The 15240-nt window shown below is 41.3% G+C and overlaps 1 protein-coding gene across 2 annotated transcripts in view; it reads left to right on the top strand.

Moving 5' to 3' along the window:
- Positions 1-15240, top strand: part of PPP4R4 (protein phosphatase 4 regulatory subunit 4) — a 79868-nt gene that overhangs the window by 27387 nt on the left and 37241 nt on the right. For both annotated transcript variants that reach the window (XM_081910251.1, XM_081910252.1), the window contains exon 3: positions 3880-3982. In XM_081910251.1, the coding sequence (XP_081766377.1) occupies positions 3880-3982 (103 nt within the window). The remainder of the gene's footprint in view (positions 1-3879; positions 3983-15240) is intronic.

The raw sequence follows: 15240 nt of genomic DNA, 5'->3' as shown, positions 1-15240 counted from the left end.
CTGAAGGCAAGGCATTGAGATAAGCTCATATTCAGAGTTTGCATCAGTCATTATATTGAAGTCTATTTGAGCAGAACGCTCTGCCTTGACTTCAGAAACAGTGCTAGAGCAGGATCCTCCAGCTTCTACAACCTTCAGCATGCTCTAAACTAGCTAGAAAAGTTGAGCTTTGTATTTATTGGGCGCAATCTATTCCTGTGTGTGGGTGTGTAGGGGAAGAATCAATAACGTACATGTAGATCTCGCAGCCTACTCCTTTACAGACCAATAGCAGAAGCATACCCATGGCTACTGGATTGTTCTGTCTAGGAGGTTTTTGCATGGAAATAGCTGGAGCAGAACTTGTCCAACTGTGCAGATCTTCCTACTGGAATCAAAGAGTGTAGATATTGTGCAGTCTTGTATGTATATAACAGCACAAAAGGTAACACCCAACTCTGCCATTCCACTAGCAGAGCAGATTTCCACTTGAACAATGCATAGTTAACTTGGTAACCCCCACTCAAGTTGCAATAAGACATACAAGCAAGGCAAACATTCCCATAATATATACAAGCATTCTAGGACTATAGTTCAGTCTTTTTCACAGGCTCTATCAACAGTCTTAAGGGAGCCCCAAGGTTGGTAAAAGTTATTTAGGGGGCTTGGCACACATTCCCCAAAATGCCTAAGAGATCAGACTGTAGTCTGTAGCTACAGGATACTGACTTAGTGTTGCCATTGGGCTTTTTTTTGTAGTTGGTGGGGTGATGACAAACTAACTGTGTGGAAGCTGGGAATGGGATGAAGCTGGGAATGGGATGAAGCGCTGAAATCCTGAGCAACAGCATTGAGCACTGCAACATTTTGTTGCAGCACCTGCTTGTTTGTAATCTAATATCACAATATACATAGCTTAACTTCTATAGAAAAAAATTTGAAAATGTAGAAATGATTTTCCCTCCATGAAAACCTTAGCATTGTGAAGTTTGTTCACACAATGACAGAATAGTTAAGTTGACTTTAAGTTTTGGGAGAGCTTTCCTGTGGTTAGTGCTTTTAATAAAATGACAGTTTCTAGACAATGCTGAATTTGCAGCAACCCCTGATTGAAATAAAAAGTGTGTATGTGTATTTTGATGCATCTTACAGTGTTAAAACTGCTGGAGTGACCACAATATGATAGATGGTTTTAATTCAGAATAGCTAAAGAGCAGAGGATCACCAATTCAGCTATTTCAGTAGAAATAAAAGAAAAATCTTCCACAGTTGGAAAATTACAGCTTGTGTAGGTGTTAAAAACCCTCTGCTTCTCATTTTAAATTGACAGCAAGCCAGCCACTTGGAGCTTTTTTTTTTTAAAAAAGGAAAGGCCTCATTTTTCTTTAGAATTGCATATCATCACACCACTTTTTTGCGTTAACATTCAGTTTACACAAATGCTGGCTTCCTCTTTGTGCCAAAATGAATGAATCTCTTCCCATCCCCCCCCCCCGCCACATCATTTTATTGGTTAAGTTCATGGAAAAGGATTCACATATATGTGTTTATTATAGTATAGCATGTTAACGTGTGATGAAGGTTTTTTTTTTTAAGCAGGATTAATATGAAAAAGATTTATCTAGTACAGAATTAAGAACTTCCCATAAAGACAAATCTTGGAAGCAATTCAAAACTTTGCTATAGTTTGAGAGACTGACGCTGTGTACTTAACATTTCCATCTGGACCCTTTTATTTTTTTTAATTTGTGTGAATTTATTGACAGAAACATGAACATGTGAAAGTGCCTTATAGTGAGTCAGATAGTTAGTGCATCTGGGTATACTGTCTTCAAGGTCTCAGACAGATGTATTTTCTAGTAACACTATCTGAATTCCCTTTAACCATATATGTTGTGGTTTGAATCTAGAACATTGTGCATTCAATTATGAGTTTTTTGAGTTATGTGCCTCTTTCAACTACAAATAAGCAATGAGCTTATTCTTATGTTCCTTATCTTTCTTCCCTCCCCAGCCCTTCAAAAGGACCCCAGTTGAATATCCCTAAAGTTTTTATAACAGATGTTATATTATTCAAGGATAATGATTCCCCAGTATGAGAGTTGTCTAATACATATACATACATATACCGGTATATCTATATTTCTGTCTATTAGTTAAATTAGTGAAATCCAATATTCTGCATAATAGCTTGTCTTATTACCGAAGAAACCCATTCTGATTGTATGTCAGGGTGTAGATTGGAGTCCGCAACTGAACCACTGTAACTGAATGTTGGTTTTCATCTCAAATTTGTCTACTAAGGGTATTTCCCCAGCACTCAAGTTACAGTTTCCCCCATATATAGCATAAGGCTCAAGTGCCAGAACCAGCTATTGTGAAGCTCCTAAAATATCATCCCATGCTCATGTTATAAATTTGTCTCCTGTCCTGTCTGTAGAGAATCCCATGGGTGAGAAGAGATTCTGGAAGGAGCAGGAGTAGGCAAAGGGGAAGGGCCATAGCTCAGTGGTAGAGCATTTGCTTTACATGCAGAAAGTGCTTGGTTCCATCCTTGGCATCTCCAGGTAGGGCTAGGAAGGGATTCCTTGTCTGAGACCCTGGAGAGGCATTCCCAGTCAGCACAGATTATACTAAACTACATGGACCAATACTCTAATTCAGTATTATGCAGCTGCCTATGTTCTGTTCCTATGTAAGCCATAGACAATCAAAAGCATACCAGCCACTCAGTCAGTAGCAAGTACTAGCCTGGAGGAGCCGGACTTTGGACAACTCCATGTTAACAACTTGTTCCAACAAGGTCTGGAATCCAACTGAGCTGTTGTGGCAAGAATGGACAAATATTGCTGGACTCCAGCTCCCATTAGGCCAGGAAGCATAGCCAGTGGTCACAGATAATGGGAGTTGCAGTCCCACAGCACCTGGAGAGCCACAGGTTCTCAATCCCTGCTTTATGGGGAGGAATATAGAAGAACCTTTTCCAGGTTCTTCTCCCTCTGGATGAAAAGGTTGGTGGATGAAGGAGGAGTATCTTACTTTGAAAGCAGAGCTACAATAATTTGTTTCCAAGCACTTAGCATCTTCACTTTTTTTGGTCACTGAGATCCAGCTCCAAGGGCCTTCTGGCGGTTCCTTCACTGTGAGAAGTGAAATGACAAGGAACCAGGCAGAGGGCCTTCTTGATAGTGGCACCAACCCTGTGGAATGCCCTCTCATCAGATGTCAAGGAGCTAAGTAGCTATGCAACCTTTAGAAGGCATCTGAAGGCAGCCCTGTATAGGGAACTTTTAAATGTTTAATGTTTTATTAGGTTTTTATATATCTTGGTAGCTGCTCAGAGTGACTGGGGCAACCCAGTCTGGTGTTTGGGGTGGTATTATTATTATTATTATTATTATTAACTAACAATAACAATAACAACTGGTTATTACAGATTACTCTTGCTTGTGGTTTCAGGGTTGAGATTGCATTCTTACCAAGCCCCTTCAAGTTAGCAGTTGCTTTATTGGTGATGCAAAAATACTACTTGCTGCGCATCTGGAAATGATAACACTTTCATTGGCTTGTAACAGTTTCTTGCCTCAGCTGAATGTTGCTTCTGTTTTGGCAAAGCAATTAAAATGGTGTTTTAAGGATACATTGTGACTTTACTGAATGCATTTCAATCACATCGGAGGTAGAATGTTTTCGTTGTGTATTGTTATGCTACTTCTAGTTAATTAAATGAAGATTTGTGTTGCATGCACTTTTAAATTAAATTTCAAAGCGTTAAATACGTGTAATTTATGTACTGTAATGTTTAAACAAGAGAGATATGAGCAAAATTTATTTTTTTTGTCTTTTGCTAAAGATGTTCTCATTGCAAAATACTTTAAAACAAATGTGTTTTTTTATAAGTTCTGGTCAGGATATCCAAGGAACAAGCGTGGTTGCAAGTCTTCCAGTTCTGATGCGACAGAATCCTGCAGAGACGCTAAGGAGAGTCCTGCCAAAAGTTAGAGTAAGTGTAGTTTGTCTTACTTTGATTGTTGTTTTTTATCTTCTTTAAAATAATTGAATGTGACCCACATCCCATTCTTGCTAATGACAAAGCTCCCATTGATTTTAACAGTTGTGAGTCAGACCTTCAATAAAGAAGGCAACAACAGAAAACATGTTTTTCAGACTGAATAACATACTCCAATAGCACTGTATTGGTAACTCTTTATAATTAGTGTATTTGTATGAGATTTTAGTTATTTAACCATATATGGAAAATTAAAACTGCTAGCTATCCTGATGAGATGAATGCATGTTTATTGCATTATTCTGGGATATCAGTGCTATTGGTTTCCAATAGTTGTCTCCAGTCAATAATTTGTCTACTGGTTTATTTATGTATGCATTTAAGGCTTGCTTATACTATCCAGGGCTGAGGGCGGATTACAAAACATTTATATTTTTTTTAACAAGGGAGTGACAGAGACAGGTTTTGACTCAAAAGGGCTTGCAATCGTACACACACACACACACACACACACACACACACAATGTTTTAGTTTGAAAACTTTAGACTTTTCACAAACCCTTAGGTATAATTTTAATTTCCTCCTCCAAAACCCTAAGCTTTCACCAAGAGAACTCCTTCCACCCAGTTCAAACACCTGCTCTTTCACTTACATGTTTTATGTGATCCAAAGAACCCATTATTTAAGGAGCTGTTCAGCTAGCTCTGGGCACTTAGTGTGGCCTTGGACTTGTCATTCTTGAACAATAGTGCTCCATGCTGTGTTGTAAGATGAAAAGGCCTATGGAACACGCAGAAGCTCTTTGGTACACCTAAAGAAGTGGAGGGATTGCAGACAATAGTGCCTCTGTGTAGACTGCCTGTGCTAATGGAATCCTGTTGTAGCTTGGAAATGCTTGTATAAAATATGAAGTTGTTTGAGATCCTTATTGGAAGCCATGGTCCAAGTGTCCTTCCCATCCGAGTTGAGGAAGGTGGAGACTGGTGACACTGTCTTCTTGGTGGCGGCACTATGGTTGTAGAACAACATCCCAAGGGACACTTGAATGGTGCCTACCCTTCTAACTTTTAGGCACCAGATAAATACATTCATGGGGGGTTTGGAGCTTTTAATTAGATTTTTCTTTCTGTGCTGTTGTTTTTACTGTTTTCTGGTACGCCTATGAATTTCTACTTGTATACATTCTTAATCTTACTATTTCCTTTTGGATTTTTTTTTCTCTAATTGGCTTTGTATGAACTAGTGTTTTATTTTTGTTGTGGCTGCTTTGGATATTTAGGATGTAATTCTATACTGCAGTCTGACACTTGAGGTCCTATAGGTTTAGACATGAGCCTTCCTATGCTGGTGGAATGTGGCTATGACTCAGTCATCCAAGCCTTTCTGCTTATGACATTGTGCTGTCAGAAAGGCTGAAATGGGATGGGAATGTGGGCAGCATGGCAAAGAAGCACACTTAATTTATATCCTGCAAAATAAGTCTCCATCTCCATTGCAGAGCTAGAACCAAGAATTTTACTTCCACTGATTTCAGAGTAAGGGAATTTTTTTTTTTTAGCTAACAATTAAAGATTTTGACTGTGCTGTATGTGTTGTTTCTTTGTTGTCAAGGATTGATATACAGGGATCCATTTCCCCCACCCTAGTAGTGGAATATAGTGTTTTTAAAAATGTTTTTAGAAGTTCTTACTGATTTTAAATACTTTATTTTTAAATTGATTGCTTTGCTTCTTTGCTGTGTGCTGCCATGACCCTGAGTCGGCCACTGGAGGTCGCTGCTGTCAGTGTGTTTCTGTGGCTGCCTTCATTGCATGTCCTGGTCCCTGCTGTTGGCTGCTTGCCAGAAAAGTGGCTCATGAACTTTTGAGTGGCTGATGACCCCTTGTCCTAGGTGGGTTCTGTGTGCTTCTTGCAGGCATCTTGCCTAAGGAGCTATGTAGGTTTTCTGTTCCTGTGTGTATGTGTCCTCACGTGTGGTGCTTGTAAAACTGGTTGTGAGGAGCATTAGGGGATTCAAGCCCCTGTCTGTAGGGAGAGATGCATGGGGACTAGCAGTTGGGGGAACATCATTGTCTGCGCCACTGAGGCTGATGGAGTGGGGCGGCCGTGGTGTTGTGCATGTTTTGTGTGTGGTGAAGCAGGCTGTGTGCCTTAGCCCCTTCTTGTATGCTTACCATGTGGTGGACGCTGGCAGAATTTTCAGGGACGTTGTGGGTGTGTTTGTCATTGCTATGCTGTTTGTGTGTTTTCTGTGTTTTCACCTTGTCCCCCTTGGGCCAAGCACGCATGGATGCAGCGGCTGTTCCATCAGTGGAGTGGCAGCACAATATTAACGTAGAATTGCTCTGCCTATTTTTGCAGTCTCTTCAGTCTTACTTACAGGAAGCATTTCCCTTTTGTTTAAAGATTTGTTCCCTTAGATTTCCCTTTTGTTTAAAGAACTCTATTTTCTTCCTCCAGCTTTCTGTTACAAGTGTGACAACTACTGAAGGGTTCAGTTGTTTTAGTTGTTAGGTATGTGGCCTTCTAGTAAGGAAGTAGTAGGAGTCCTAATGATAAATTGCCCCCTTTTAATTGGCTGAGCCATGTGTGGCATTTGAAATCTTGCTGACTGAAGTTCTAGAACACATCTGAACATTTGTTTGTTGGTTCTTCTTTCATTTAAGTTCTGAACAAAGTGGCAATTTTCTAATTTAGCCCAAGGGCTCTTTAATATATTTCCAGCATATTCCCATCCGCCTCTTTCTTCCTGTCTTTCCCTGAATTATTTGATAGACTTTAAAGGTCATCCATAATAGTGACTGTGGAGGCTTTGGGGGGGGGGGAACAGAACAAACGGAAAAGGAGTAATAATTGTAAGTGCTTGCAAGAGCCTCAGACTATCATTGTTAATAATTTGGGCTAATCTTTTTCATGTTGTCATGGCTCTTATTCTTAGGTGGTCTGCAAGTTGAAAATTACGTTGGTTCACTTTTCTTTTTAAAATGACAAGATGAGAAGAAACCTTTGACTTATTAAAAATGTCAGCTTACTTGACTATAGTGTTGTGATATGGATATCTTCTGACTTATTACTGAAGGAAGAAGGCTTCTAAGAATAGATTGACTGTGAGGTCTCCCTCAGCAGAGGAGGTGAAGAGTATTTTGAAATATACTGCCTGTTTGGGTCCTATTTGGCCCTTGGGCTTCAGGCTCCCATGTAACCCTCCTCAACTCTCACCTTTGCCCTCAGCATAGAGAAAAGGTATTGAGTGAGGGCAACCTTCTACTTTTAAATCATGAGTTCAAATAAATAGGAGGTTTCTCTGGCGCATTCTTTTGTCTTCTGCAAGCGACAAGATAAATGGGATAGGAAGTGTACAAGCCCAGAGATTATATTCAGAAAAACAAGTGGGAGCTCAAATTTTGTAAGCCATCAAGGGTGTACACACTTAGTGTCCCTCCTTCAACCTTTTTGCATTCAGTTCTGCAGTAACAGCATTTTACGGAATTCAGTTAGATTTCTCCAATTAGGAATCCTGATTATGCAGGGTAGGACCAGGAGCCAGTCGAGTCACTGGGGCAAGGGCTTGTGTGGACAGGCATCTCTTCCCAACCCATTATATGCCCACATGTACTCTTTTGTTGCCTGGAGAGGGCTTAGGCCTGTTTCAGATCCTACTCTAAAAATAGCATCCCCATCCAAAGAAGCACCTGGACAAGTGACGTTTCTACTTCTTTGAGTTGCTGTTCATAGCAGTTGAATGTTATAATTTGAGATGACTATTGTTGCCATTAGTAGTATTGCACAAAGTTCAGGCTTGCTAGTAATTATTTATTTCACTACTGTGGCATCTAGATTTTTCAGAAGTATGTTAACATATTAAGCTAATTCATTTTGAGATTTCAGGATAGCATACAAGCAATCATTTTGGGGGAGGGGATCTAAATATAACAAAATGGCTTAAAGCACAACACATTTTGCATTCTGTCATCCTTATCCTGCTCAGCTAACACAATCAGAAAGGTCTTATACTGCTTTCAAAATATTCACAGGTTTTCTGTAGGTAGCTTCACCATTTCTTAGAAAACTTTATTTCAGTGGAGTGGAAATGGTTCTTCAACACGTTTTTTAACACACCCGACAATAAACAGGGTTCTTACTTTGCCTGGGAATGTGGTTGATAATTGGATAATCTTGCACTAATTATTATTTCATGTCAGAAAACTAGCTGGTCAGCTGATGTGGAACAGCCAGGCAGTGACTTGTTCTTGGGTGCCGAATAGCAAGTAAATCCATGGCTACTTTTGCCACTCTTCTTAGGTAGTATAACCTGCTCCTGTTGACATTATTTTGTCATATATCATGGGCTGAATAATGATTCTGCAGATCAGCATGGGTGGGGACTTGGCAAAAGCAGCAATTATGCCTGCCCTGTGTATCCTTCCATGCTTTATGAATCATGGTTGGGCTACCATGAAACCCAAAACAACTCAGTCTCCCAGCTCAGTGCAGTCTTCCTATTTCACTTGCAAATGGCAGTTAAAGAGCACTCAAGCCAGGAGGCAAGAAATGAATTATTATTATTATTATTATTATTATTATTATTATTATTATTATTATTATTATATTTGTATACCACCCTATACTTGCAGTTCTCAGGATGGCTCACAGGATAAAATATGTGAAGTACCATTTGTGATCATGTTTCAAACTAACGTTATAATAGTCTGACCTTATGTAGTCTGGTTCTAACCTCTTTCACATGAATAGGAAGTGGATCTGAGCTGCAGAAATGATTCAGTTGAGCCTTTCATCCCATCCTTGGCTCCCAGTCCTTTCCACCTGATTTTTTCATGACAGGATGCAGTGGGAAAGGAGTGAAACAAACACCAAGACTTAGGGTTTCTTCCATAACTGGAACAGAAGCAAAGGGGGGAGGGCGCATCTTGCTGCTTCCTCCAAGATTGTCACCTTTGACAAATGTCTTATTTGTCTAATGGGCAAGCCAGCACTGTTCATTCTGAGTTTCTTGCTATTACAAGCTAAGCAGCTGGTATGTGGGAGAAGATTGGAAGGAGATGCTTAGTATGCATTAAAAAAAGGACATGTAATGGTTTGCTCCCGGAATCTTGGGATTTATGCCGCTGTTTACAAGCTAGTTAAATGTAAACCATTCTGAGAAGATGGATTTAGACAGAGGAGTGGCTCATGGGCATGCTCTAACATCCTCAAATTATAATAATAACACTGGTCCTCAAAACGTTCTTATCAAGGTGTGGCAATGTGAGAAATACAGATTTTGTACTGTAAATCTATGACTCCTGGCCTGTTACATATGTTCTAAATAATAGAATTTTAGTGTAAGGTTGATTGCTTTTGTTCTGATAATGCCTTAGGGGTGTATCCAACGCTGCTCATGTATAAACAGAGCAGACTTCTGCTTATGCGATGGGACTTCAGCTTCCGCTCCTGCCTGCAGTCTGCTGTGTTCCCTCAAAATCTGCTCCAAATGATTGAAGGAATGCACTGGGACAGCTTTTGGTAGTGCAAGGGGGACTGCAGGGGGAGAGCAGGGAAGTTAGGCTCCTCTTGTGTAATATTGGGTCCTTCCCATAGTTGATTTTCTTGCTGAAACTCAAGTTGGCTTAGTGCTCAAAATGTCTTGCAATCGGGAATGCAGGAAGTATGCACATTACATACAAGGATGATGCAATCTTTTATTTCAAAAAACCTGTATTTTCAAGGAGAAGGAAGTGAACATCTTTGAAAATCCTGATCGCCAGGATCCTTTTGGGTCAACAAAAGGAGTATTGTACTTATGGCAAGTTCAGTTTAAGTTCATGTGTGTTAGAGCTCAGGCTGCCCAATGGCCCAGCACAAGGTTTGGTTTAGTAACTTCACTCCTCTAGGTCACAGTTCCAAAGCTGCCATTGTTTTTCTTGGGAACAGAGAACTGACCGTCATTTGAGAAGGCTTTTTTTAGATATCATCTGTTGCCTTTCCCAAGCAGCAACCACTATTGCATGAATCCCCATGGGACCTTTCTTCTGGGTATACTGATACTTTTTAAAGACTTTGGCAGGCAGTCTGTTGATCATTGTGTTTATTTATATACCGCTTGATATTAAGGAAAGCTCCAAGTGGATTACAAAAATACTGAAATGAAATAATGAAATCAACAGTGGCCAAAAAGAAATAAAACATATCTAACTTCTACATGTCTCTATAGGCTTGCCTAATCAAAAACATTTTAATCAGGCACCAAAAAAGAGTACAGAGAAGATTCCTGCCTGATGTCAATAAGCAGGCAGTTCCAAAGTGTAGGTGCTGCCACACCAAAATATTGATTTCTTAGAAGTATCGATCTAGTATTATATGCTACCTATAACAGTGCCATTGGGACGCGGGTGGCGCTGTGGGTAAAACCTCAGCGCCTAGGACTTGCTGATCGTCAGGTCGGCGGTTCGAATCCCCGTGGCGGGGTGCGCTCCCGTTGCTCGGTCCCAGCGCCTGTCAACCTAGCAGTTCGAAAGCACCCCCGGGTGCAAGTAGATAAATAGGGACCGCTTACTAGCAGGAAGGTAAACAGCGTTTCCGTGTGCTGCACTGGCTCGCCAGATGCAGCTTGTCACACTGACCACGTGACCCGCAAGTGAATGCGGGCAGCGCTGGCCCCCGGCCTCTTAAGTGAGATGGGCGCACAACCCTAGAGTCTGGCAAGACTGGCCCGAATGGGCAGGGGTACCTTTACCTTTACCTATAACAGTGCCAGTTCTGCAGATCCAAGTAGTTGAGTGGGCATAAATGAGGTAAAGTGACCCTAGTCGGCTCATGCTCCTAATCTGTTGGTGCTTTCTCGCCTTTCTCTGTCACTCTCAATTTGTTTTCCCAGTACAAAATATCTGTGCCTTGTTCTATGGCAAATTACAGGATATTTAATGGCATTCAAGTACAAAGCCCTTGTAGACATCCCTTAGTGAAAAATCAGAGAAACATGGAATTGTAAAATATATTTGAATTACACATATCATCCAGTAAAATGCTAAAGATAGCTCTTTAATCAAGGCACACAGGCACTATGGTGAACATACCTAAATCTTCTTCCTTAAAGGTGAATAATTGATTTTCCTTATAGTTTTATGTTTCATATGTTTAATTCTGGATTGACATTTCCATATTGAGCTATCATGGTTGTTTATCTTGCATAGAGGAAATGACGTGCACGCAACAGCTGTCAGCAAAACCTTTAAGCTGGGATGTTTCACTTGGATGTCAAATGTTTCAATTTTGTGCCATAAATTTCCACCTTGGTGCAGCTCTTTCTGTGTATCAGAGTCATCAAGGAAAGTTGAAGCAATGCACCTTTTTTATTCCTTTGTAATACCTTTGAGTAGGTTTTAAAAGAGCTTGACAGTTTATATTGTCAGCTTTCACTCTGACAGCATACTAGAAATTAGAACTTACTTAACATTTCATTTATTATATTGTTAACCATTTGAGCAGATTACTTTACCATTTAACAAATAGGTTGGTGTATCAATAAATCTCATTCTACGTATACGTATACGTATGCCTTCCTACCTCCCAGATGATATATGATATACCTCATCTTATGTGCATTTGACTTGTGCAATTTCAACTGTACACAGTGGAAGACAGTCTGGTTGAAATTGTGCAAGTCAAGTCCCAAGCAAGCCCAATAACTTACAAGCTCTTTCAATGGCAGGTTCACTTGGGGTCACTCAGGCAAGACCCACTTGGTGGGCTGGTTCTGGGACTGGTAATAATAATAATAATAATAATAATAATAATAATAATAATAATAATAATAATAATTTATTATTTGTACCCCACCCATCTGGCTGGGTTTCCCCAGCCACTCTGGGTGGCTTCCAACAAAGATTAAAAATACATTAAAATGTCACACATTAAAAACTTCCCTGAATAGGGCTGCCTTCAGATGTCTTCAAAATGTCAGGTAGTTGTTTATCTCTTTGACATCTCATGGGAGGGCGTTCCACAGGGCGGGCACCACTACCGAGAAGGCCCTCTGCCTGGTTCCTTGTAGCTTTGCTACTTGCAATGAGGGAACCGCCAGAAGGCCCTCGGCGCTGGACCCCAGTGTCCGGGCAGAACGATGGGGGTGGAGACGCTCTTTCAGGTATACTGGGCCGAGGCCATTTAGGGCTTTAAAGGTCAACAACAACACTTTGAATTGTGCTCGGAAATGTACTGGGAGCCAATGTAGGTCTTTCAAGACTGGTGTTATGTGGTCTCAGCAGCCGCCCCCAGTCACCAGACTAGCTGCCGCATTCTGGAGTAGTTGTAGTACCCCTTCAAAGGTAGCCCCACATAGAGCGCATTGCGGTAGTCCAAGCGTGAGATAACTAGAGGATGCACCACTCTGGTAAGACAGCCCGCGGGCAGGTAGGGTCTCAGCCTGTGTACCAGATGGAGCTGGTGGACAGCTGCCCTGGATACAGAATTGACCTGCGCCTCCATGGACAGCTGTGAGTCCAAAATGACTCCCAGGCTGCACACCTGGTCCTTCAGGGGCACAGTTACCCCATTCAGGATCAGGGAGTCCTCCACACCAGCCCCACAAGAACAGTACTTTTGTCTTGTCAGGATTCAACCTCAATCCATTAGCCACCATCCATTCTCCAACCACCTCCAGGCACTCGCACAGGACGTTCACCGCCTTCACTGGTTCTGATTTGAAAGAGAGGTAGAGCTCTCACAAGACCTCGTGGGACAATGTGACTTCCCGCAAGATCTCACGGGAGCATCCCTAGCACTTTTAGAGCTGGTGTGCCAGTAAGGCTGAGAGCTTAAAAGCTCTTTTCTTACTGGGTAACCCCAAGCGGCCCCGGAGTGAAAAGAGCTTTTCAGCTCTTGGCCTTGTTTGCTGGGCAAGGCCCACTCAGCACACTAGCTCTAGGATTGCTGGGGATGCTCTCTCTCTCTTTAGAGGAGGCAGGCTGGTTAGCTGCAGGGCAGCTCCAAGGGTTTGGCTATACGCAATTTTGGCATATACACATAACCCTTGGAACCGAACCCCCATTTAAGATGAGGCATTGCTGTACTATAAATGTTCTTTCTATATCAATAATTTAGGAAGTAAAGTTAAATATTGGCCTGTACATTTTAGATGTCTCTTCTAGGTATGCAGTAGATTTGTATCTCCAGCTCAGAGGCACAACACATAAATTGAGATGAGTTCTGCTTGATTTGTGGTGACAGACCCATGCTGTGCATGGAGGAAATCACATGAATATAGAAGCCTCACTAAACAGGAAAGATACCTAAAGCCAGAGTTAATGATATTCAGTACAAAACATTATAATCCATTTACATCTTTGCCATACGGATGTCTGATACACAGGAGTCTGTCAGTGCTTTTGGTGTATTTATGCCATTTATTGATTATACAAATGTGCGTCATTGTGATAGACAGATTGTGTATGGAGAGAGTGCGCCTCTCTAGACACTGTATGAAGACCCACACTGTATTGCAGGAGAGTTTGGGCTGCACTTTGCTGGGGGCAGGGCAGGCAGGTGTTGCTCACACTGCCACATTTCCCCCTACTGAATTTACCTCCCCACCACATGTGGAGTGAGTGGCAGCTATTCTGCAGGAAATAAATGAGTTCACTTAGTACTGGTTAAGAATCCCCATATCCTGCCCCAAGTTAACTCCGTATCTGAGGTGAGGCACAGGTTTTGCCCCCCAAACTGTGTTCCACATTAAAAAGGTAAACGGACCCCTGACCATTAGGTCCAGTCGTGACCGACTCTGGGGTTGCGGCGCTCATCTTGCTTATTGGCCGAGGGAGCCAGCGTACAGCTTCCGGGTCATGTAGACAGCATGACTAAGCCGCTTCTGGCGAACCAGAGCAGCGCATGGAAACGCCGTTTACCTTCCCACTGGAGCGGTACCTATTTATCTACTTGCACTTTGACGTGCTTTCGAACTGCTAGGTTGGCAGGAGGTGTTCCACATTACAGCCCAGTTATTTTGTCCAATAGAATTTAGCAGGATCAATTGAAAACAGAGCCAGATCCCATACACAACAGAATTTTGGGAATATACATACTGGGTGAACTCTCCTCAGCTTGTTTGAGAAATGGCTTTGTATTTTGAAGGTGGGTTTTTTTGTGGGTGTTCAAGAAAAAGCTTGTTTGTTTCCAAGAACTTTGTTTGGGCTAAACACTGTGCATGCATGCTGATTGTGCTGCAGCTTATCAGATTGCCCACTGTGAATTGTAATTCCCAGCACCAGCGATGGCTGAAAGTCACTTGGAAAGTGAGCCCCCATCCCACAATGCCAAAAAAAGGACACCAGGGAGCAAGTGGTGGTGGTGGGGGGGTTAGAACTGGTTGGTGGCAGCATTAATATAAAGTTTTGGTAACAAACAATTCATAGAAGTGACCTGAGTGGCAAAGATGTGAAACAATAGTGGCTCAGTTTTTTTGTTTGCATTTTTTAAAGCCAAGAAGAGTTTCAGCAAGAGTAAGGGGTTAATATTAAAGAACAAATGTACATCCACAGACAAAGCAGACAAAGCAGCCTTGACTGCTGAACTTGCACATGTAGCAGAATTCTAGTTCCAGAAATTAACTTTTGAGTGAAACGTGTTATAATTCATATCACTTGAGAATTAGCTGGATTATTTTGTATTCCAAGCCAGGAGTGTGACCAATACACAATATTGGGGCTATGATTTATATAGTTGTGTGTGTATATGGAAAGGAACAACCAGTGTGAGTTTAGGTAATGAGGATGGGCAGAAATTGTTTGTTTATTTAAAATATTTATATGCCTCTGTTCATACAATGCCCCACAGCTGTTTACAAAATTAAATTATAATAATAATTCAGCAAAATCAAATAAAGAAAATAAGAACAAGAACAAGGCAGGTATGGTACATGAATTTTTAGAAGATTTATAGCAGCCACCTTTAATGTTCATAGGCCATATTAGTGTCAGGACTGCCACAGAGTAGGACCTACTTTTGGTGGAAACGATCCAACCCTTTGATGAATGTTGCTGTTTATCACACCAGCGGTGAGGTTGGCCTGAATTCTGGTTTTTATTGGCTTTTCCCCATGAATAGTGATGTGACAGTCATATATAACAGAGGTACTTAACATTGGTGACCAAATCAAATGTAGGCTGGATTGTATTCTGCATACACATGGCACAATCTAAAATGGCAGCACCCGTTGGATTGAATTTGATAGGATATTTGTGTGCCTGTGGGTCAG

The sequence above is a fragment of the Podarcis melisellensis genome (assembly GCF_964234715.1).
Source record: "Podarcis melisellensis genome assembly, chromosome: 1".
NCBI lineage: Eukaryota > Metazoa > Chordata > Lepidosauria > Squamata > Lacertidae > Podarcis > Podarcis melisellensis.
The sequence above is the reverse complement of the archived record's forward strand: the minus strand, read 5'-3'. Positions and strand labels throughout refer to the sequence as shown.